The sequence below is a fragment of the Schistocerca nitens genome, chromosome 7 (genome assembly GCF_023898315.1).
Source record: "Schistocerca nitens isolate TAMUIC-IGC-003100 chromosome 7, iqSchNite1.1, whole genome shotgun sequence".
NCBI lineage: Eukaryota > Metazoa > Arthropoda > Insecta > Orthoptera > Acrididae > Schistocerca > Schistocerca nitens.
Window position 1 is genome coordinate 467,294,226 of NC_064620.1, and position 25,072 is coordinate 467,319,297.

Genomic DNA, 25,072 nt, shown 5'->3' on the forward strand with positions numbered 1-25,072 from the left:
CCCAAACAAAGGAAAAGGGCCATCATTTCTGGGTTGGGAACCTCTCAACCATCCACCTCACTGTTCTCACTTCACAAGTATTATTTTTACTTGCAAACATTTTGTGCTACATCACAAAAAAATGCTTAGAAGACAACAGCAATTATAATAGTAACAGTAACAACAGTAAAATAGGTTTGTAAGAAGTAAGAACCACCAATAAAAGTTTTTTTTTTCTATTGGGGATTTTATGTATTTTATTTCTATGACTGAATGTTGCTCATGTTTTGAATTAGCCACATACTAGTATATAAAGATAGGAAACCTACTTACCAGGCTATCACAGACTCATACATAATAATAATATACTAAGTAACCAATAAAGCAATGACTGAGGGGAGAATACTTACTCTGGTGCAATAACTTCATTAAATATTCGGCACTTTGGTCCTTTGTCAAGTGCATCTAGTTCATCCATATCTTCTTCTGTCAGTTCAAAATCAAAAACCTGAAAAATTCCTGAGCGGTAATTTTATTGTGTCATAACTAAGTGACGTGTTTTCATTCAAATGATTTCTTAATTTAAAAAAAGATCTTGGAAACTGTTTATAGATGTGTGCAGGAGTTTGGAGGCAGAAAAGGGGAAGCTATGCCAAAATACAGGTACACTAGTAAGAATTGCAGTAAAGACACAACTGCAAAACATGGGGGATATGACATTTGTTTAGAGCTACACAATAATATGGAAAAGGATGGGAAATTACTAAGATAGAATCTGGATAAGCTGAAACAACCAGAGGTGGTCAAGAATTTCAAAGGGAGTATTAGGCAATGAGTGACTGCAGCAGGAGAAAGATATATGGAAAAAGTAAAACCAAAAATTTATTTATTGGTTTACATGTTCTTCCTATTTATGCTGCCCATATGTTACACATATGGAGTGAAAAAACCACTCATTGTGTAAAAGTGGTGCAGCATTAAACAGGCACTATGAAATGATATATCACATTACTGATCAGATCTGGAATTTGCATTCTTTTATAGAGCACACACGTCATCACAAAATCTAAGGAAATTCTAGTTCCCAACATTTTTCTTTGTATTAACCCTTGTTATTGGATACAGTATGAAAACTATTGGCATATTAAGATGTTTATATTCTCAGAATGAAATTTTCACTGTGCAACAGGGTGTGCACTGATATGAAACTTTCTGGCAGGTTAAAACTGTGTGCCAGACGGAGACCCAAACTCAGGACCTTTGCCTTTCGTGGGCAGATGCTCTGGTGTTTCAGGGTGTATACGTGGACGAGAAAAAAAAAAATTCCCGGATATTTCCCGGTCAAAAATACACTTTCTCCCGGATGAAAATACAATTTTTCTGTGTTAAGTAACAGTATGATTTTCCTCGGAACTGTAAAACTTATAAATACTTTCAGTTGTTGTGGTTTTATACACCGGCGTAGAATTTCCAGGCACTTTAGAAAACGAAACTCAGGAGACAAAACACGTTTAGGAAAGATGTCTGATGTGCAGCAACATGCACACTGCATATTTTCGTATTACGAAAGTATGAATTCCAATTCCACCAAACACCGCACGTTACTTTCTGAAGGACTGAATAGAGATCGCGATGCGCTTTTGTAAGCGTCATAGCTCATGACAAACGATCTCGCCGGTCGATGACAGCGGATATTCAGAGCATAGGACACGTAATGTAGTCAGCCAAAAGCAACGTCACACAAATAGGTAAAGGTAATGGTTTAAATTAATATACATAGTGTTGCTGCAAGAAAAGAAAAGCTTTTAAGTATAATATTGGTCTCTAAGATTAATAAGCAGCAAGAGAAGCTAAGCTTTCACACATAATGTTGATTTTTTTTTTGCGCGTGTTACACTTTAAGATATATCACACAAAGTGCCAGTAAAATTTTTAACAACGACATAAATGTCTGATCTTCCGGGCTCGAAAATATTGTAAATGGTCGTCCTCAAATTTTGATTTTTGAATGAGAGTCAAACGCTCTGTGATTTAAGACATTCATCAGACATTTGCCCACAGAGTTCTTCTTGCGTAAAAGGAAATTTACTTTGAAAGTAACGCTTTTCAAAGAACCATTCGGAATATTTTCCCGCGAGCTATTAGAAGATTCATTTCAGCAGTTGCCAAAGAGCGCTAGATAACAGGCGTCGCCGCACTTGCGCAACACCTTCTGATACACAGGCCTCACGGCGGAACTATGACGTCATCAGCGCTAGGCTAACACCTTCTGCCGCTGCAAGACAGCCTGTGCGCTAGAGCCGATGAACGTGTATTTCTTTCGTGAAACCACAACAAATTCACTGATCGTTAAATTTGCCCTTTACAGAGAAATTGTGCCGCCCTTGTATGATATCGCGCGCAATGTGGCACACTGACTACAACACAGTGTGATCTCCTTCTGTTGTGTTTAAAATCGTATGCAAAATCTGACTTACTTGTTAAGAAAAACGTCGCTACAGAAACCTAGATCCATTAGTCAGTAAATGACACTAACGGAGATACTTCGTAACAGTTAACAGACAGAATGACAAAATTATTGTAGTGATCATAAGTTTATTACTGGGACAAAAATGTAATTCACTGCGGCATGAGTGGCTCATCAATGATCGCATAGATATTGAAGATATTGTCACAGTGAAAAGTTTAATTACAAATGCAAAAGCGTGAAATAAGACTCATTTGTGGTGTAAATTCAAGAACATAATGTATAAATCTACTCAAAGAACTGGGTATTCTAACCACTGCTTCTCAGTATATTTATCCCTTAATGCAATTTGTTGCAAACAATATGTCTCTACTTCCAACCAATAGCTCAATACATAGTACCAATACTAGGAATAAGAACAATCTACATCAAGACCTAAAATCACTTACCTTGGTCCAATATTCAGGAATACACATTTTCAATAAATTACCAGCAACCATTAAAAACTTGATTTAAGATAAAGCACAGGTTGAAAAGGTTCTTGGTAGGTAACTCCTTTTGTACTCTACAGATGAATTTTTTTAACAGGGACTGTTAGAACAGCTGAAGTAAAAATTTCTGTTAGATTTAAGCTCTGACAGCACTTGGCCACAACAGTCAAGATTAGGTAATTTGTGTATGATATATTTAATAAAAGTGTATAATTATGTTTCGTTCTGACTGTGTACATTCTGTAGATATTAGCAGTTTCAGTTTACTGTAAAGTATCTGGATATCTTGACAATCTACTGGCAAAATGATCAGGGAAGTGAGAATTATATTAAAGTGTCCTATGTTTTTATGTTATATCTTCTGACATGTCCCACACCCATGAGACTCATATCATTTTTGAGTCTACAGTACAAAAACTGAATCTACTCTAACCTTTAACCCACAAAGCAAAATCAGGGATTTTGTAAGTTTGACACCTTTGTCTGTCTCTCTCAAGAAAACTCTCAAATATGTAACAGAATATTCTTGATAATGATATGACATCATTGTAAATAGAATATAGGCCTAATTTTATGCACATTCATTTTAAGCATTGCAGCTACACACATCAAGTAGAGAAAAGTAGGAATTAGGAGAGAATGACAAATGTAAATGTTTGTTAACCTGTCACAAAATTTATTCTAAACTACTTTACAGTTGACAGTTTTCTCTTTTTCATTTTACTGCCAATATGGCTGTCATTAATTTTTTTTTAACATAATTATTGAGAAATATATTACATGCTACTTTTACTACAGACTGAAGAATTTTGTCATCAGTGTGATCTACCTGACTACAAGAAAACTCCCTTAGGAGAAAAAGTCTTCCCTTTTAATTACATCAACAGCTAATCCTATAACTAGATTTCTCTGGGATGTACATCTCATGACGGAGAGCTCATGTTCTGCAGACACCAAGTTTTTAACAAACAAATAAGTGAAAATAACAGCATTAATGACCTCATTATTAGGGCAATACAATCCACCTCTATCTCCCTTCCTTATAAGTTCATAGCTTTCATCACTTTCTATTACTGATAATGTTTTATCAAGCACTAAGTATGTTTTACATGTTTCACACCTCAGCTTCTTAAGAACAGCTCTGGCACAGTATCCTGACAAGTATGTGAAAACAGGCAAGTATTCCTGAAAAGACTGAACATGTTCTTCACTGAAATCTATTATGCTCTCAAAGTTTGATGGTGGTGGTAAGGTAATATCATCTACACAATCACTTTCAAAAGAATCTGAATCTATGCCAACTTCACCAAGAGCAGAGGATGAAATTTTCAAGGAAAGCAGAGTCTGAATTCTTAGCTTGGATTCAATTTCAAATACCTGTCTCAAAGATACCAAATACTGAGATCCTGCCATTGTTCGATATTTTCCAAATCTTGCTTCTAGAGCATCTGTCTGAACCTTACCTGCCAAAAGATATTTAAAATTCAGCTCCTCAGTGCAATACTTGGTCAGTTCTAGAAGGGCATGAGTAGTATGCGATATGGCCAAATGTGTATCACTGGATAATCCAAATGTACTATCAGAAATATGTTTCCATTTATCCAGCCATGATAGAAATCTTTCTAAATATCTGATATTTTCATTACTTGTGCTGTCCGCCCCAGTAGCTGAGTGGTCAGCGTGACGGATTGCCGTCCTCTGGGCCCGGGTTCGATTCCCGGCTGGGTCGGAAGATTTTCTCCGCTCAGGGACTGGGTGTTGTGTTGTGTTCATCATCATTTCATCCCCATCCGGCGTGCAGGTCGCCCAATGTGGCGCCGAATGTAATAAGACCTGCGATATGGCGGCCGGACCTGCCCCGCGAGGGGCCTCCCGGCCGATGACGCCAAACGCTCATCATCATCATCATTACTTGTGCTCGAGAGTGGTTTCAGCATTGCATCCTTGAAACAGATATCTTTACCAGGTGAGCTAACTTTAACAATGTTCCACCATGTACAAATTAATTTAATGAATTTAGCAGTGCTGATGATGTTCCCCCAAGGCTAGCAAACCTTGGACAGTCATCTCATTGAAAACATTAAGTACAAGTTTGACATTTTGTCACTCCAGGTTATTTGGAAAAAGAGACTTTAAATGAAGCTTATTGGCAAATTTTACTATCTGTGTACACTCTATGTCATGAAGTTTTTTAACTGAAGAGAATCTGGCCATATACAGCTGTGTATTTTCTGAATCTGTTTCAAACTGGGGGTACATAATTGTCTGATCAGGATCTTTTTTATTAATCCAAATGTTTCTGACACATTGTAAAATGTGAACAGAATCTAAAACATAAAAAAGAGTATCAGTGTCATCACAGGGGTGTTTGTACACAATTGTCAGTTGAGGAGGGGAAGCAAAGAATGACATTGCCCTTCTGTTAAATGAATTGTTGTCACTAACAACACAGACTACCTTAAAACCTATTGCATGCAGTCTGGAAATTGTTTTCTTTATTACAGTGAAAAGTCCTTCACCATTTATATTTTTTACTGGAAGAATGTGGACTACATCTTTATATGAAGACAACAATCTTTGTATCATAAAAACCTGAGCACTAGTTGCCACATTTTTAGAACTGAATGCAGCACCCAAAATGTTACCTCCTGTGAAGTCTAAATAAGGTTTCAAGTGTATTTCATCTAACATTAGTGAAACAACATGATCTGATTCACAAAGAAACTAGAATTTCTGTTTTATATACATCAGAAAATTGCCGCTGAGCTGCTGGGTTTGTTTGAAAATGTGAACAGATTTTATGCAGGGTATTAGGATGAGGTAGCACAAGATACTGTGTACTTCTTATAAACTTATAAGCATGTGGTGATATTGAAAATAGAATACTACAAAATATAATACAGTCTGTTGAGTATCTGTAATGGCTCTTGTGAACTCCCATTAGATTCAATTGCCCACATAAAAAATTTATTTTGTTACTTTCACTATCATCAAAGTGTTTTGCCATATCTTTCAAATAATCAGTAATGAATAGCAAGTGGTCTTTTCCAGTGCTACCATTGTTTTTCCTAGTAAAGTTCTCCAAGTTATCAATAGTGTTAATTAAGTCATTTAAATGGTTTATAGTTAAACAATGTTGACTGGAATCTCTTTCAAATTCTAAAGGTGGCAGGGGTAAAATACAGGGAGCGAAAGGCTATTTACAATTTGTACAGAAACCAGATGGCAGTTATAAGAGTCGAGGGACATGAAAGGGGAGCAGTGGTTGGGAAGGGAGTGAGACAGGGTTGTAGTCTCTCCCCAATGTTATTCAATCTGTATATTGAGCAAGCAGTAAAGGAAACAAAAGAAAAATTCGGAGTAGGTATTAAAATCCATGGAGAAGAAATAAAAACTTTGAGGTTCGCCGATGACATTGTAATTCTGTCAGAGACAGCAAAGGACTTGGAAGAGCAGTTGAACGGAATGGATGGTGTCTTGAAGGGAGGATATTAGATGAACATCAACAAAAGCAAAACGAGGATAATGGAATGTAGTCGAATTAAGTCGGGTGATGTTGAGGGTATTAGATTAGGAAATGAGACACTTAAAGTAGTAAAGGAGTTTTGCTATTTGGGGAGCAAAATAACTGATGATGGTCGAAGTAGAGAGGATATAAAATGTAGACTGGCAATGGCAAGGAAAGCGTTTCTGAAGAAGAGAAATTTGTTAACATAGAGTATAGATTTAAGTGTCAGGAAGTCATTTCTGAAAGTATTTGTATGGAGTGTAGCCATGTATGGAAGTGAAACATGGATGGTAAATAGTTTGGACAAGAAGAGAATAGAAGCTTTCGAAATGTGGTGCTACAGAAGAATGCTGAAGATTAGATGGGTAGATCACATAACTAATGAGGAGGTACTGAATAGGATTGGGGAGAAGAGGAGTTTGTGGCACAACTTGACCAGAAGAAGGGATCGGTTGGTAGGACATGTTCTGAGGCATCAAGGGATCACCAATTTAGTATTGTAGGGCAGCGTGGAGGGTAAAAATCGTAGGGGAAGACCAAGAGATGAATACACTAAGCAGATTCAGAAGGATGTAGGTTGCAGTAGGTACTGGGAGATGAAGAAGCTTGCGCAGGATAGAGTAGCATGGAGAGCTGCATCAAACCAGTCTCAGGACTGAAGACCACAACAACAAACAACATAGTTAAAGGGAACTTTCTTGTACCAAGTTTTGAGATTACACTTTTACCTTCATATAAAGACATACTCAGGTCAGTTCAGCAGTCACCACAACAGAACACAAAAGTGTAGGAATATCTTTGACGTCTAGTAGTAGTAGTAGTAGTAGTAGTTTATTCATCCAGAGACAATTTACATTGCATGGATTTTGTCAAAAAATACATAGTATATATATATATATATATATATATATATATATATATATATATATATATATATATACACACACACATATAGGGTGAACAATACTATACAAAATACAGATGTGCATAGTAGACTACATAACATCAGACCACATTGAAATAGCATGTACAACTTTGATTATTTACATTGATGTATGAGAAAGACTTTTTACATGGAATACACAGTTGATATTTAGATATAACACATACAATTCTAGCACTTTTGTACATATTATTTATTTAGATCATAGCAACAGTCAGATAAAAATTACTATTGGCACAGAGTACATAAATATAATTGTTTAGTATGAAGCTATTCCAGGTATTCTTTTACACTATAATAGCAGTTGGTCATTAAAAATTTGAATACTGCTTCTTTAAATGAAGACAATTTTTTTATTTCTTTTATCTTTACCGGTAGTTTGTTATACAATCTGCTTCCTTGTATGTTTGTTTGTTTCTGCGCCAAAGCCTTGTTAACTCTTTTTATATGAATGTCATTGCACTTTCTTGTGTTGTAAGTATGTAGATCCGAGTTGGATTGGAAATTGTTAATATTTCGTTTTACATTAATTACGCTTTTCTGTATATAGAGGCACGGTAGGGGTAGAATATTCAGCTGTTTAAATAATTGCTTTGAAGGAGTTAGCCTTGAACTGTTGGTAATTATTCTAACAGCTCGTTTTTGTAGAGTGAAGATGGTTTTGAGATTTTTCTTACTATGACCCCAGAAGATGAGGCCATAGGTAATAGCAGAATGTATATAAGCAAATTAAACAGCTCTGCTACATTCCCTACTACATACAAAGCTAATAACGCATAAAGCAAAGCAAGCAGAGCTTAACTTATGCGAGAGATACAGGATATGGGATTTCCAGTCTAAATTTTCATCTATATGTACACCTAAGAATTTTGTGGTAGCAACTCTCACAATTTCTTTATTTTGTATTCTGAGATCTAGATCAGGGTGTGACTTTGCTTTCCTGTAATGGATATAATTAGTTTTAGAGATGTTTGTGGTTAATTTGTTCACTTCAAACCAATTTCGCAAATATTCTATAACTCTGGTTGCAGATGTTGGCAATACCTGGTTTATGTCAGTTACTACAATGTTTGTGTCATCCACAAACAGGGTTATATGAGTACCATTTACTGGAATCTTGATATCATTTATGTAAAGAAGAAATAGGAGAGGTCCTAGAACACTCCCCTGCGGTACCCCTATTGGCACAGTCTGAATATCCGATCTGTAAACAATACTTTGGTTTTTACTGTTTGTTGTTGCAATTTCTACTACCTGTTTCCTATTATGGAGATATGACTGAAACCACTTTTTAGCTGCTCCTTGTATACCAACATATTCTAATTTGTCTAGCAGGATATCATGTTGGACAGTATCGAATGCCTTTGAGAGGTCCATATTTATTCCTATTGTACTGTTGTTCTTATCTAGCCCCGTTACAATATTTTCAATGAATTGGGTGATGGCTGACTCTGTACTCATTCCTTTGTGAAAGCCTTGTTGGTTTACAGACAATAGATTGAATTTCTCGAGGTAATTTGTAATTCTGTTTTTCATGACTGTCTCTATTACTTTTGAAAATACCGATAATAAAGCTATTGGTCTATAGTTTCCCACTTCATGTATATTGCCCTTTTTATATAATGGTTTTACTTTTGCAATTTTTAATCGTTGTGGAAAGACACCTTCTGAAAATGATATGTTTATGATGTGTGAGAGTGGGTCTGGTATGACACTAGCACATCTCATCATGACTGAGCAAGGTATCTCATCAATCCCTGAGGACATTTTATTCTTCATTGTTTTTATTATTTGATTAACTTCCAATTTGTTTGTGGGAGGTAGCAATAATGAATTAACACTTTGTTCTTCTGGGATTGATGTTCTACTAATCTTAGAACAATTTTTATGCAGATTGATTGGACTATTTATGAAGTAGTCATTAATGTAATTTGCTAAAGCACGATTTCTGACTAGCACACCTTGATCATCTTTTAAAACAAAGTCATCTGGATTTCTAACATTTTTGCTTGGGCCTATTTCTTTTTTTACTACATTCCATATAGCTTTTGATTTGTTTGCTGACTCAGCAATTACACTGTCTATTAGAACAAACTTTCTGACTTTATCAGATGCCAGTCATTAGGCAGCTTGATACCCACTAAACACTTAACAAAACCATTAAAGTCCTCAGAATGTCTTTCCTTTTCAGCATGTTGTTATCAATGGAGAGACGTCTACAGACGTTAAGGTAACCTCTGGCGTGCCACAGGGGAGTGTTATGTGACCATTGCTTTTCACAATATATGTAAATGACCTAGTAGATAGTGTCGGAAGTTCCATGCGGCTTTTCGCGGATGATGCTGTAGTATACAGAGAAGTTGCAGCATTAGAAAATTGTAGCGAAATGCAGGAAGATCTGCAGCGGATAGGCACTTGGTGCAGGGAGTGGCAACTGTCCCTTAACATAGACAAATGTAATGTATTGCGAATACATAGAAAGAAGGATCCTTTATTTTATGATTATATGATAGCGGAACAAACACTGGTAGCAGTTACTTCTGTAAAATATCTGGGAGTATGCGTGCGGAACGATTTGAAGTGGAATGATCATATAAAATTAATTGTTGGTAAGGCGGGTACCAGGTTGAGATTCATTGGGAGAGTGCTTAGAAAATGTAGTCCAGCAACAAAGGAGGTGGCTTACAAAACACTCGTTCGACCTATACTTGAGTATTGCTCATCAGTGTGGGATCCGTACCAGATCGGGTTGACGGAGGAGATAGAGAAGATCCAAAGAAGAGCGGCGCGTTTCGTCACAGGGTTATTTGGTAACCGTGATAGCGTTACGGAGATGTTTAATAAACTCAAGTGGCAGACTCTGCAAGAGAGGCGCTCTGCATCGCGGTGTAGCTTGCTCGCCAGGTTTCGAGAGGGTGCGTTTCTGGATGAGGTATCGAGTATATTGCTTCCCCCTACTTATACCTCCCGAGGAGATCACGAATGTAAAATTAGAGAGATTAGAGCGCGCACGGAGGCTTTCAGACAGTCGTTCTTCCCGCGAACCATACGCGACTGGAACAGGAAAGGGAGGTAATGACAGTGGCACGTAAAGTGCCCTCCGCCACACACCGTTGGGTGGCTTGCGGAGTATGAATGTAGATGTAGATGTACTGAGCATGAGTTGCTACACTCGCTGCAATAGCTATTTCTAAGTCTCTATTTTCTAGATGCTTTCGTCTCTCATCTCCACTTTCCCTCGAACAAGAAGCTGACGAAAGATACTTCGGACAGTTAGGCAGAATGGATGGTATGGCTCCTGTTTTAAGGTGAGGTTTTGGAAGTGGCACAGAATATTTCTTCCCTGTGGAACTGTCAAAATATTCACTATGTTTCAGAATGAGGTCTTCAGTGAAGTGGAGCTCGCAGACCTTGAAATAATGAGAAAATCTTTTATCAGCTACATGTAATAATCCCAAGGGGAACTAATGCTAACACATGGGATTAGTGTCAGTTATCTTCAGATCAAATCGATTATTGTTCACTCAGTATTTCAGGTTAAAAGGCTAAAGCTGTTCTTGCATAAGTAGATCACAGTTTTCCAGTGACTCAGTAATGTATGTAATGTAGTTGATCTTCTAGAGAAGGGAATCAAATCAATCGAATTCACGTTGTTAATGAACATCTAAAGAACGTCCTACTTAAATATGTGATTAGTTGCTCCCACTCTCTAAATTAAAGAACACACACCCTGAGACAATCTAACTGAATTGTAAAGAACCTGAGCTTACCTTCAAATTCTGTGTAACCTGGAAATTTTCACAATGTATTGCAGATATCCATTTCTGCTGTAGTTCAGTGGTTTTAGGAAAAGAAAACACCGCTACTCGTGGCCCATTTTCGTAATTTCCTCTGCAACGTGGAATGCAACACTTATACACCATTTCAAACTATTAAATCAATTCTCAGAGTTAAACGGAGATGTAATTTCGATGAATCAACCACTATACTTTGTAAGTAAACAGAACACAAGTTTTGTTTCCCGGGTAGGTTAGCCAACATAAACACAGAATTTCGAACTGCTTATAAAGGTAAATCCACACAATAAGCACAGCATCTCATGGTGCAGATTTCTTATCGCATATTGCTTTGTAAACGGCACTACTTTTTCTTGCAGTGCTTCATATACTCATTTTCAATTAAACAAACAATGTATTCTACTGGTGCCTTTTGTTGCATGGTTGGTATGGCTATTAGATCCAGTTTTGGCCACCAGCAGCGCTAGTTGTAGCAAAATCTGTCTTTCCACCACTGGCCTAGTGGAAGTGACGTCACATGGCCTACTCGTCTTGGCTGGGAGGCCTGTATGTTAGAAAGTGTTGGTTTGCGCAACACCTTCTGATACACAGGCCTCACGGTGGAACTATGATCAGGTCCGGATCTACAATATTTCCAAACCAGGCCAATACTAGATAGTGGCGCTCCCCCTCCCTTGAGCATCTGAGGTTGGACGCCAAAAATTTAAAAAAATCGACTTTTATAAAATATCTTAATTTTGTAGCGCACATCTTTTTGAAGAGTCTGATACATAAAAAATATGTTTGAGGGAACGTAAGACATGTTATTTGGTATTAAGTGTGCCAAAGTGCAGTGCTACACCTCTTCACACAGCATTCTTCCATTGCAAATCTCTGTATTTCGCTCTGTGGAATTCAAACATGTAATATTTTATAATGGGTGCCATCAAACTATATTCAGGACAGTGGAAATTAAAATGTCCTGTGGAGCCTCTCCTGCTCCCAGTCAGCCGGTCTCACATCCTGTCCCTCTTTAAAAAAATCTCGCAATTAATACTGGATGGGATTATTTGTAACCGGCAGAAAAAGAACTCTTTAGAAAATTTGCAGTCTTCACTGCCTATTAGCTCATAACTTGCTGTTTTGTGTGACATAAAATTAAATATAGGATACATAAAACGAGTAAAGACACGTGACAAGCAAGACAGTACACATTTCTTCAATCGTTTCAAGTCCTAGCTTTTTTTCTCTCTAACCTTGCTGCAGCTTTACATGGTGTCCTTTCCTGGTGTCCTCATCAAACTTCATCAAACATTTTGTCGCTTGAAAAAACTAAATGTTGTTGTGTAATAATAAAAAAGCTGTTAATACAAATTGTACCCAAGACTGGTGTGGTTTCTCGATCTGATTACACGTATTTTGTCACTGCTAGATAAAATGAAATAGGCCTGCCTAATATTGCTTGTTACACACACCAAATAAATGAGTCTGTTTGGGAACAAATGGTCATTTTTATAACACGACAGAATATAATTCATGAAGTACCTATATCAAATGCCATTTGGCCTGCTACAAGCAAAAGGTTTTATGTTAGGAAATAGTTTCACATTTCATTCATACTCTCTGGCTTCTGAAGCATTAGTTATGTAAATTTGGAATCATCATATTCTTCCGTAATTTGTGTGAGTCCCTGTTTCTTCTCCTTTCTCGTTCTAACAAACAATCTTGTCATCACTAATTCTGTAACTATTCCTGCCAGTGTCAAAACTTATTCTCTGGTTAACTTCACTAACCCTGCCACAATCACCGGTTTAGTTTCCCGCATTTATTCTCCGGTTAGGCGTTATTATGTGTTCGTACAACGCGTTTTCCGCACTACTCCCAGAATAGAACTTTAGTGGCTGCTAGCCGGGGACTGTATAACTGGCCCTTAGTAGTGTAGCGGTCTGCCCAAAAATTTTCTGTCAAAATTTCATTTTCTTGGATGCACGGAGGAGACAATACACAATATTTGTTGCTGTTATTCCTTTTAGTCGTTTATTTCCACTCTGGTAGTCTGAATCTATGGAATTCGCTAGTAGTTATAACAATGCTGATCATTTGCAAATCCAATGAACCACATAAACGGTGATTGGCATTCACCCGTTCGGCTTTATTCGGCTCAACTCGTATAGACCCGTCGCCTTTGGTCTGCAGGAAAGTTTATATCTAGATGAGATGGGGATTCCCCTGGCAGACACATTATGTACACCATGCACGCATTCAAAAATCAACTTACGATTATTTCAGAAATCAACTTAGAATTTGTTCAAAAATGTTCAAAAACCAACATGGATGCATTCAAAATCATATGAATAATCGATATACCAATGTGCGGTGGATGCTAGGCGCTTTGTGAAACAAGGTATATTTCCTCAATAATATGAATTTGGCGCTTCCTTCCCCCTCTGAAACTACCGCTCGGGGCAGATACCCCTGTTTGCCCCCGCTCCCTAGTTCCGGGTCTGTTGCGCATACGTGAATCTCGCAGCTTAGGCGCACCAGTAAAATTTTCACGGATAGCATCTGGCTGCTTGTTGCTATTGCTTATACTGCTAACTGCCACACTTCTGTAGCCAGAAGCGGGAGAAGGTAGTACTCAAATGCGACTCAAGTGCGCATGCACATAAGCTCGCTCGCAATCGCTCAAACGAATCTAATGTAAACAGTTGTGACCTCACGCTCATCAGAGGTAATTTGTTATTATGAAACACTGCATAGTCTTCCTAAAGCCTTTGACACATTTTGCTGTTGGCAAACGCTTGTATGAGCACTGTGTTTTGTTGTTGTATATTTGCAACTTAAGTTTTATTTTTTTTTTTTTTACAGTACTATTCTTTGTTAGAGTACTGGTTCTTACCAGTCAAAGTTACAAAAATTTAACTGAAACCTAAAACAATGAAAAATTCCCAGAATTCTAAAAAATTCCCGGGTTTTTCCCAGTTTCCTCCCGGATGAAAAAATTCCCGGTTTTTCCCGGATCTCCCGGTTGTCCTGGGTTGTATACACCCTGTGTTTATGTTATGTCATGTGATTATAAACAAAGCAGTAAATTTATATGAACACCAATGAAATGCAACCCCATTCAAGAAAACTGTGGCACTGGACAAAAATTTACATTAAAAATTAATATAAATGAAGTACATTAACAAACAAACAATGTCATTTGATGTGTTATCTGGCTGATGAATTTTCTCAAGTATGGTGCACCATTATTTATGTGAATACCAGGAAAAGAACAGACATAGAAAACTCTGTGCTTGGCGGGTACTGAAAACAGTTACCAACCAACATAATATCATGGTGTGGCCATAACATCATGAAGCAGAGAAATTATGGGACACAGTGATACACATACTCTCTGAAGGTACATGGCTGATGACACACCTGACCTTCTAACTGCCCTGGCACTATGAAAATGTGTGATACGACTCCTGTAATGAGAAACTGATGCACCATTTTGTCAATCAGCCATGTGTGCCACTGCCAGCAGCAGACAGCAAAACAACATAGTGTGGGGATGCTACAAACAGCCAGGTTCAATGGCCTACCTGCAGTGAAGAGTTCGGCGACTGAGCTCGTCAGGACCTCTGTGTCAAATCAGACAGGCTCTGCCAGATACCTGCTGGCTACACTAATGAATAGTATCATTTGCTGTTCGCTGTGAGCTCTGATGTTACTTCACGTGAATGAAATTCTCTTTAGCCTTATCTCAACATCAATTTGAGTTCTACCCCCATCTACAGAATATTTACCCCCTTTGTAGAAGTAACTCCCTGTTGAACCACAAGAATACACAATGTAGTTAGGCTTGGAAAGATTAAAATATGCTTCAGTTAACAGAAACCAATGTGAGAATAGAAGATGATGATGGGCATAATGACAGTGTCATTTCTGTGAAGTACATAGTTTTTTTAAGTTGTTTACAGGAATATGTGGTTGGAATTTCAAGAGAGTTTTACTCTTTTTGAGCTCTCAGCTTTAAATACTGCAATTTTCATACTGTTATTGAAACAGGATAAACAGATATCACTTTATATGAATGGGTAGTGTGTGTTCCCTTGGACATGTGTGAAAGAACAGACACGACACAAAATAAACAGCTGTGATACATATTATGTAAACTGAAGGTGGAGGAGGGAGAAAGGAAAGGAAAGGAAAGGAAAGGAAAGAAACTATTTATGTCAGCTGCATCAGAATTTTGTGAGGAATCAGCAGTGATGAGTGAAAATGAGTGCCGGACTCACTTTGAATCTGGGATCTCTTGCTTACTAGGCAGTTGTGTTAAGCACTGCAGCACCCAGACAAACTGTTTATTACAACTGCACAACTATTTTGGCATGCATCCGGCCAACCAACATTCCCAACTACTGCCACTTATCCACAGTCCCTGCCCATGTCCGCCATGCTCACAATTTTAAAACAGACATCATGTGGAATTCGCAGCTGTCATACATATTATGTAAACCAAAGGTGAGGGGGAGAAAGGAAAGGAAAGGGAAGGAAGGAAATCTTGTTGTCAGCTGGATTGGGACTTTACATGGAATCAGTGGTAATGAGTGAAAATGTTTACCAGACTGGGATTTGAATCCGCGATCTCCTGCTTACTAGACAGTTGTGTTAACCTTTGCAGAATCTGGACATCTCACTTATCTACAAAGTAAATGAGGAAGAGGAGATTAGTGTTTAAAGTGCCCTTTCAAAGGAACCATCCTGTCATTTGCCTGAAGTGATTTAGGGACATAATGGAAAAACTAAATCAGGATGGCTGGACATGGGTTTGAACTGTCATCCTCCCAAATGTGAGTCCAGTGTGATAACCACTGTGCCACCTCACTCAATAAAAAAGTAAATATTACATATAATAGTAACACAACTGATACTGCGATCTTTTTTGGATTTAGCACAATTGTATTACAATAAGACATACTATCGTGTAGTAGAAATTGACCTTTGATACCAGATGTATTCACATCTCTGAAATGAAATTATGACAAATTTACAGCACCTTGATGCCTATGTGACAGACTACAAACTCAGAGGTCTAGGATTCTATCCTTGCTCACAACTCTGGGATTCTATTCTCACTGGCCTCTGTGGCTGAGTGGTTCTAGGCACTTCAGTCCAGAATCGCGCTGCTGCTACGGTCGCAGGTTCGAATCCTGCCTTGGGCATAGATGTGAGTGATGTCCTTAGGTTAGTTAGGTTTAAGTAGTTCTAAGTCTAGGGGACTGATGACCTCAGATGTTAAGTCCCATAGTGCTTAGAGCCATTGGAACCATTCTATTCTCAGTCTTGGAAATTTATCCTTGTAGTTACAGTGACGTTCTCCTTTGGCAACACTCTACAAGAGAAAAATTTTGATGTATTATGGTTTTAATCCCATGTCAAACTGCAGCCCTACTAGCACGACCTGCGTAAGCCATTTCTCATGATGGAGGAAGATCTCAAGTAGGATCATTGTGTGGTGATAAAACTGATCTTAAGATGGATGGTAATTTTTAAATAGCTGATGGCTCTCCATACCATGACACCAGGAGTACTCAACAGTGTCTCTCCATAACATTGGAAGAATGGGACCACTACCCAAGTCACCACCACACTAACTGATGATGATAGTGATGGGAGGTGGCTTACAAAACACTCGTTTGACCTATACTTGAGTATTGCTCATCAGTGTGGGATCCGTACCAAATCGGGTTGACAGAGGAGATAGAGAAGATCCAAAGAAGAGCGATGCGTTTCAGCACAGGGTTATTTGGTAAGCGTGATAGCGTTACGGAGATGTTTAGCAAACTCAAGTGGCAGACTCTGCAAGAGAGGCGCTCTGCATCATGGTGCAGCTTGCTGTCCAGGTTTTGAGAGGGTGCGTTTGTTGGTTAGGTATCGAATATATTGCTTCCCCCTACTTATACCTCCCGAGGAGATCATGAATGTAAAATTAGAGAGCTTCAAGTGCACAGAGGCTTTCCAGGAGTCGTTCTTCCCGCGAACCATACATGACTGGAACAGGAAAGGGAGGTAATGACAGTGGCACATAAAGTGCCCTCCGCCACACACTGTTGGGTGGCTTGCGGAGTATAAATGTAGATGTAGATGTAGATGGTTATCCAGGTTAGTGCAGAGCCACAATTCTTCATGGAACACAACGTGATGCCACTCATCATCAGTCCGCACCTACCAGTCATGGCAACACTCCAAAAGCAGCCTATGCTCGGGATGGTCCAACAGCTGAAAGTCTCCAACCAAACGTGAGAGATGACACAGAATGTTGCACAGAGTCCATTACTTGTTCTCGGACAGCAGGTGCAGATGTGAAGGGGCTACAATGTGCTTGGTACACAATATGACAGTCTTCACTTGTGGTGGTCAGGCATGGTTGATTAGAACCCTGATGGCAAATATGCAGTCTTACATCAGGCCCCTGCAACATCCAAATATCCCACAAATCAGTATACTGCATGATTTGACCAGCCAGTCAAATGAAGATCCACAATGAGACCCCTTTCAACCTCTGTCAGGTGCTGATAATGTCTCATGTGAGTATTTGGAAACTCCGTGTCCTTCACAGTGATCACTCAACACCTGATGCTCTTAATGCCCCTTACACACCCTACCAGACCTGGTAACAAAGCTAAACACCATCTCTCTCTCCCTCTCCCTCTCCCCCCCCCCTCTCTCTCCCCCCCCCCCTCCCTCCTTGAATTATGCTGAGTTGTGCCATTTTGAGAAAGGTGACTGTTAGAAGCAGGAAAAGTAGCCAGAGTGCCAAGTAAGTAAATGATTACTAAAAATTTTCCATCATAAATACATGTTCAGTGAAATATAAAGTTTTGATTTGTCTGTTGTCTTCTATAAGTTTTATAGTTCAGATCATTAAAGAAGTAGTGAGTGACTTGGCACATGATGATTCAGTTCCTGTTCCCCTGCACTGACACCTCAGAGTGGGCAGTTTTTATATACTAGGCAGTCTTCGAGGGCAGCCCTTTACGAGTAGTTTCATCAGCACATGTGGCACTTTTGCCACACAGTTTGGACTCTCAATAATTGTGTAGCATTTTGGACTATCTATTTTGAGGACAAGTTAAATGTAGATTATTTTTGTGCACAGTCTGAACTTGGTTTATGTGGTACTCAGTTTTGGTCTTATTAAATTTATGTTGACAGGTTGGACATCAATAATTTTTCAGACAGCATCAAATTCTGTTACTTATATGTAGTCTGATAATACGAAGGTTGGAACTTAAATAGTGGCAACTATTTATTCACAAGCGATTCAAAAGAGTTACATGTTTGCACCTGCTACTGTCCTTCGAAGTAGTCACCAGTGTTTTGTAGAAACCGTTGCCAGTGATGTGGAAGGCATAGTAGCAGAGCCTGTTCTGTTGATGGTTCGAATGGAGCGGTCTACTGCCTGTCGAATCTCTGGGACAGTTCTGAAGCAAATGCTATGAAGTGGTTCCTTTATCTTCAGAATGAAATCAAAGTCACAAGTACTTATTCCACGGAGTATGGTGGATGGTACAGTACTTCCCAGTCCCATCGACCAAACAGAGCAGCCACAGCTTGCACTGTATGCGCCCACGTGTTGTCATGCAAAATGATGGGTGGGTTGTGCACAAAGTGTCACCATTTCTTCCGCAATGCTGGTCGCGGGTGATGCTCCAAAAACGAACAGTAATACTGTGCATTGACGGTCTGCCGTGGAGGCATGTAATGCATTAGGATAACACCATCACAGTCCTACATGAGAATCATCATAACTTTAGAGCTCTCCATTCACACTACCAACAGAACAGGCTCTGCTAATGGTATACTACACCTTCCACATCACTGGCAACGGGTTCTACACAGCACTGATGACTTCTTTGAAGGCAGTGACAGCTGCAGACATGTAACTCTTTTGTATCGGTTGTGAATAAATAGTTGCCACTATTTAAGTTCCAACCCTTGTATTATCAGACAGTAGTCACCAACATTGCAGGGAGGCTATGAACAATGCTTTAACACCATACAGAAAGACTATTGTTAGTAAATGAGTGAACATTTCTTGTGTGTTATGACTACAAAGCCTTCTAAAAGTTTTATGGTCCAGATCGTTAAAGTAGTTGTGGGTGACTTGGCACATGAAGGTTCAGTTCCTGCTCCCTTGCACTTATACCTTAGACTAGGTGGTCTTTATTTACCTATGCATAGCCTGATTATATTATCAGGCAGTAGTCACTAAGATTACGGGGTGGGGGGGGGGGGGGCTTTAAAAAGCTGTAACACTGGACAGAAAGATTATTGTTAATAAATGAGAGAACATTTGTTGCTTGTTATCAACTGAAATGTGTTGTATGGATTGATATCAAATTAAATCCAGCAATTCTGAGGGGCTGTATTAAGAAATGAGAGACTAAAAAGTAGTGGATGACTTTTGCTATTTGGGCAGGCAAAATGACTGGTGATTACTGAACTAAAGAAGATATGAAATGAAGACTGGCATCAGAAGGAAAAAAAAAACTGGTCTGTTAGTCTATTCTGTGCAACTCTCTTACACGCTGCATTACTACCACAACTTACATCCCCTTGAACCTGCTTACCATCTTCGAACCTTGGTTTCCCTCCACAACTGTCATCCCCTACATAAAACACTATTAAAAAAATTTCTCTGTTTGGGCTTCACCAGGAGGCACATCTACCATAACAGAAAAGTATTTATTAGGTTTTATCCATGTTACTGTAGCTTGGCGAGCAAACTCTCCAGCTCTTTAAATAGAATTATTTGTTCTGAACATTGTGCAATAGATAATTAACCATGCGTTTCCTTCCTTGTTGTGAGACTTCAACTTTTCTTAAATGCTCTTTCATAACTGGATCAAACACCACCAAAAATTGTACGATAACCAGAAAACTGTCACTATCACCTCTCAAAGCTAAACCTCTTTCTGCAAGAATACAAATTGCTTTGATTACATGCCTTGGTCTAAAAGATTTTCTATGGATGGACTACCATTTAGTGCAATTTCTAATTTGCGCTACTCTATGTATGACATTTTGTGATCAACACTCTGAATTCATGTTCACTCACTTTTTGTTTTAGCTTTTCCCAGCCTCTTGATAATCCTGGTTCAAATGGCTCTGAGCACTATGGGACTTAACATCTATGGTCATCAGTCCCCTAGAACTTAGAACTGCTTAAACCTAACTAACCTAAGGACATCACACAACACCCAGTCATCACGAGGCAGAGAAAATCCCTAACCCCGCCGGGAATCGAACCCGGGAACTCGGGCGTGGGAAGCGAGAACGCTACCGCATGACCACGAGGTGCGGACTCTTGATAATCCTCACTTGTAGCTTTGAGCCAAATCAGACATAGGAAGATCTGTGTGCCTGCATTGTACAGCAGTACAATGATTGCTTTTCTGTGCTCCAAACAAACCAGTCTCTTTCCAAAATTCCCCTATTTTTTTAAGATGCACTCAGACACATTTGAAGGGAAAAGTTGATTACTTTTTCTGTCCTGCAGTAATCCTTTTGGTGATTTCTCAGGTCTTCAACTAACAGCTCCTACCTCTAAATTGTTGAAGCATTTTTTTTGCACTCCACAACGAACATAAAAATCTAAAAGCTTTTCATTTGCTTTTGATCTAGTTGTTAAAACATGTTCAGTTTCTGGAACTGATTTCACCATTGTCACTCCTGCTTGCTCTCATACATCACTTTCACTTTTTTATGTGTAGTCCTCCTAAACACAAATACCATTAGATTAGATTAGTTTACGTTCCATAAATTCATGCTGAGGAGATCCTCGTGGATGTGGAACATGCCATTTTTTTTTCTTTTTTTTAAAGCTGAAATAACAATACTAATAGTATGAATATATACAATACATAATTTGTTTCTATTAAAAAAATTCGTCAATGGAGTAGAAGGAGTTGGCCACTAGTAAGTCTTTCAGGCTCCTTTTAAACTGATCTTTATTTGTAACTAAATTTTTTATGTTTACTGGCAAATTATTGAAGATGAGTGTTCCTGAGTAGTGGACCCCTTTTTGAACTAAAGTAAGTGCTTTTAAGTCCTTGTGCAGATCATTTTTGTTCCTGGTATTGTATGTATGAACTGAGCTGTTTGTTGGAAAAAGAGATATATTATTTAGGACAAATTTCATTAATGAGTAAATATACTGAGAGGAAGTAGTTAGTATACCCAGTTCTTTGAAGAGGTTTCTACAGGACGTCCGTGAATTTACTCCACAAATAATACCTATTACACGCTTTTGGACTCTGAAAACTTTTGTTTGACTTGAAGAGTTACCCCAAAATATTATACCATATGACATTATGGAATGAAAGTAGGCAAAGACTGCAAGTTTTTTCATTTTTATGTCGCCTATGTCTGCTAACACTCGAATTGCAAATACAGATTTGTTAAGGCGTTTCTGCAGTTCTGTGGTGTGCTCTTCCCAACTGAATTTATTATCAAGTTGTAATCCCAGGAATTTAAGACTGTCAACCTCTTCTATCTGCTCTTCTTCGTATTTTATGCATATGCTGGGTGGAAACCTCTTACAGGTTCTAAATTGCATACAGTGAGTCTTCCATGCTGTTAACTGTCTTGATCGACGTGGTCCCATGTTTGCACCACCGATACTACAGATGCTTCTAAACAACGTCTTTCTTGCATCTCAACATCTGCAAAATTTTTGAAAATGGCACTAATTTTAACATGAGAGGGTCAATCTTAAATACCTACACCATAGTAACCTCAATCAGTTGTAGGTAGAACTGCCTAGCTAATGATGTACCTTGTCTCTAAGAAACCTGATCCTGCTAAATATCAGTTAAGGAAGCAAGCCTCACCATCATCTAACTCCAACTACTGATGATTTAGCAAGTGGCACAAAGGGTAACAATGTCTGTCCCTTTTTTGCAGCATTGTCTTTTTCAGCTTTATGCTTTAGTTTTTGATGACCTGGTGAAGCATTGTAACATTTTTTTCCACTCAGGTCACTCATTTCCACTATAACAAAACTCTTAAAATTGTGTGATGCAATGCTACAAAAACATAACTTCCTACACAACTTAAAAATTTCTGAGCACTAAAATGAAAAGCCACAATACAAAATAAAATACAAGGAAACAAATTCTTGCATACAAATTTCCAGCATGCTGGAGTAGCTTGGGTCAGCAAATTCTGCTAATCAATAGAACAAAAAACCAGTCCAAGTTGCAAATATTGCAGTCTGGTTTCTGCATAAGTAGTGAATAACATTTTGGCCTGTATTTTAGCCCTGCTCCCTTCACCATTTCAAAAACTATAGTCCAGTCATGGTCAAAATCTTTCTCTAAGGTATGTATGCTATAAATAAAGTTTTACCTTTCTTTCCTCAAGACATTTGTCTGATGTGTAGCCTTGTATGGAAGGGAAATGTAGATTATAAGCGATTCAGACAAGAAAGCAATAGAAGCTTTTGAAATGTGATGCTATACAAGAATGTTGAAGATTAGATGGGCTGTTCAAATAACAAATGAGGAGGTGGAGGTACTGAATCAAATTGGGGAAAAAAGACATTATGGAACAACTTGACTAAAACAAGGGATCAGCTGATAGGACACATCCTGATGTATCAAGGAATTATCAAATTGTCAGTGGGAGGAAGTGTGGTGGGTAAAAATAGTATAGAAGACAAAGGCTCGAATACAATAAGCAGGTTCAAATGAATATAGGTTGCAGTAGTTATGCAGAGATGAAGAGGCATAGATAGACTAGCATGGAGAGCTGCATTAATCTTCAGACCAAAGACCACCATCAAATCATCATCATCATCATCATCATCATCATCAACAACAACAACAACAACCACCACCACCACCACCATTTGAAAGAATTCTGCATCAACACAGAGTTAGTGCTGCTTATAGTACAGTCAGTGAAAGAAAATCCCTGACAGTTGCAGTGGGCTTGGCATGACTGCTTCACATGTCTATTGTTGCCAGTTCAGTATGTGTCTATGCCAATGCCTCACTGTCACAGCTCTATAGACAATTATAGTTTTTGCCTGCAGACACTAGCATTTTCCAGTTGCAAGCTGGTAACAGTACTCTCAGGGATCATCTCTTCAACTACTGTACTATAGCTGTTCGATATTATATGCAGATTAAATAGAAACATTAGGATGCTGAAGAGAAACATTAGGATGCTGAAGAAGTTAATGGAGCACTTTTGTCTGGGCAACCTAGACACACACACAGCCTGTCTGCTTCCACTTCAACTGACAAACATTGTATAACTTACATCAAAGTTCTGTTTGATGCGGTCAGGGTTGACACTTTTTGGGATGACCACAATTCCTCGCTGCATGATGTGCCGCAGCAAGACTTGTGCAGCCGTCTTCTTGTACTTCTCTGCAATACGTGACACTACCGGGTCACTCATCGGACTGACACTTACTAATCTGAAAATGGAGGCGTAGGAAAGACATCCAGCCATTAATTTCATTTAACTCTAAAATATTTTCTTTCTTACAGTAAAGCTAATATGGCAGCAAAGTGTTATCAAGGTGTATGGAGGTGGGAGCCGAATGTTCACTGGACACATACAGATAACTCAAAAGGCAGAGAATACTGATGTTTCAGTTACTTAGTTCTTTTTCTCTATCCACCTCTCCCTGACTAAACCACAGCTGGTAAAGTCTTTTTTCAGTTTTTATGAAAACACATCGACAATTTTTTGGAACCCTGTGTTCCATGCAATGTCATCAATTAGAAAAAAGTAAAAATAAAATTTAACTACGAGTGTGTAACATCACTTTGCAATATTAGTGGCAGTGCTATGTTACTCTTTGTTCCCAAATCTCTTTATTGATTATTAGTCCCCAATCAGCTAACCATAATTACTAGATTCATTTAATTTTTTTATTAAGTCAAATAATGATTTATGTGTTCTGTAAGATGTGGATTATGATATGGACAACAAAGATTTTAACTGACAACAATTAATCATGAACCACAAAAGTATTATTCATTGTTGCAATTCTTCTTTCTCCAAAAAATTTAGGTTTCACCATTCAATTAGAAAAAAGCCTATATGCCTCAATAAGTGACGGATTTATTCACACTGAAAGTTGAGGTGTACTGTAAAAATGATGAAAATGAATAAACTGACATAATCTTGATGCAGGTGCAGTATCGTCCCTGTTAATTGAAACACACATCTCATCAGGTCTGCACCTTATTAGTGCTACTCATCATCTGTGCCGATTCATGAACAATATTTAATAAAGCATTATTAGCACACAAAGATCATTTTTACTGCTGGATACAGTTTAACCACTTACTGTTGCATGATAATTGGTGCTTCATGTTTCAATATGCAAACACACTGAAGAATATGCTTAAAAATAAGAAAAAGCAGTACATAATATGATACGAGAATAGAGGATGACAGGGGGCAGGCTTCTGTCACAACATACATGTAGCTGGGCACATGTACTATGCTCTCTACTTAGCTATTAGCAACACGACTTGTCGTGGACTTCTAACTCCAGTTGATGCCATTACTGTCTCCATGCCAACTAATAGTCCAATGTGGGACCAAGCAGCTTCAAACCAACCAAGCATAATCGTTAACTAGGTGGACCCAATAGTCTATGAGCTGCCTGTTAGTCCTTATGGTTCCTCATCTCGTGCTGGTGCTATCAAGTAGAGACCACTTCCAGTATGTGATTTTCTAATGCTCCAAGTGACTCTGAGGGTCCTGGGTTCCAACTGGTCAGTTGTTCACTGCTGCCTGCAGTCCAACATAAGCTTGTACATTGTCAGACTGATACCATCCTTACATCAGCAAGGCCACTTCAAAGGCTACTGTTGTTTCTTTATGGCA

The 25,072-nt window shown here is 38.5% G+C and overlaps 1 protein-coding gene across 1 annotated transcript in view; it reads right to left on the bottom strand.

Moving 5' to 3' along the window:
* Window positions 1-25,072, bottom strand: part of LOC126195202 (1,5-anhydro-D-fructose reductase-like) — a 131,086-nt gene that overhangs the window by 5,560 nt on the left and 100,454 nt on the right. The window contains exons 6-7 of the mRNA XM_049933716.1: window positions 23,486-23,645; window positions 390-487 (exon numbers count right to left, since the gene is read on the bottom strand). Of these exons, the coding sequence (XP_049789673.1) occupies window positions 390-487; window positions 23,486-23,645 (258 nt within the window). The remainder of the gene's footprint in view (window positions 1-389; window positions 488-23,485; window positions 23,646-25,072) is intronic.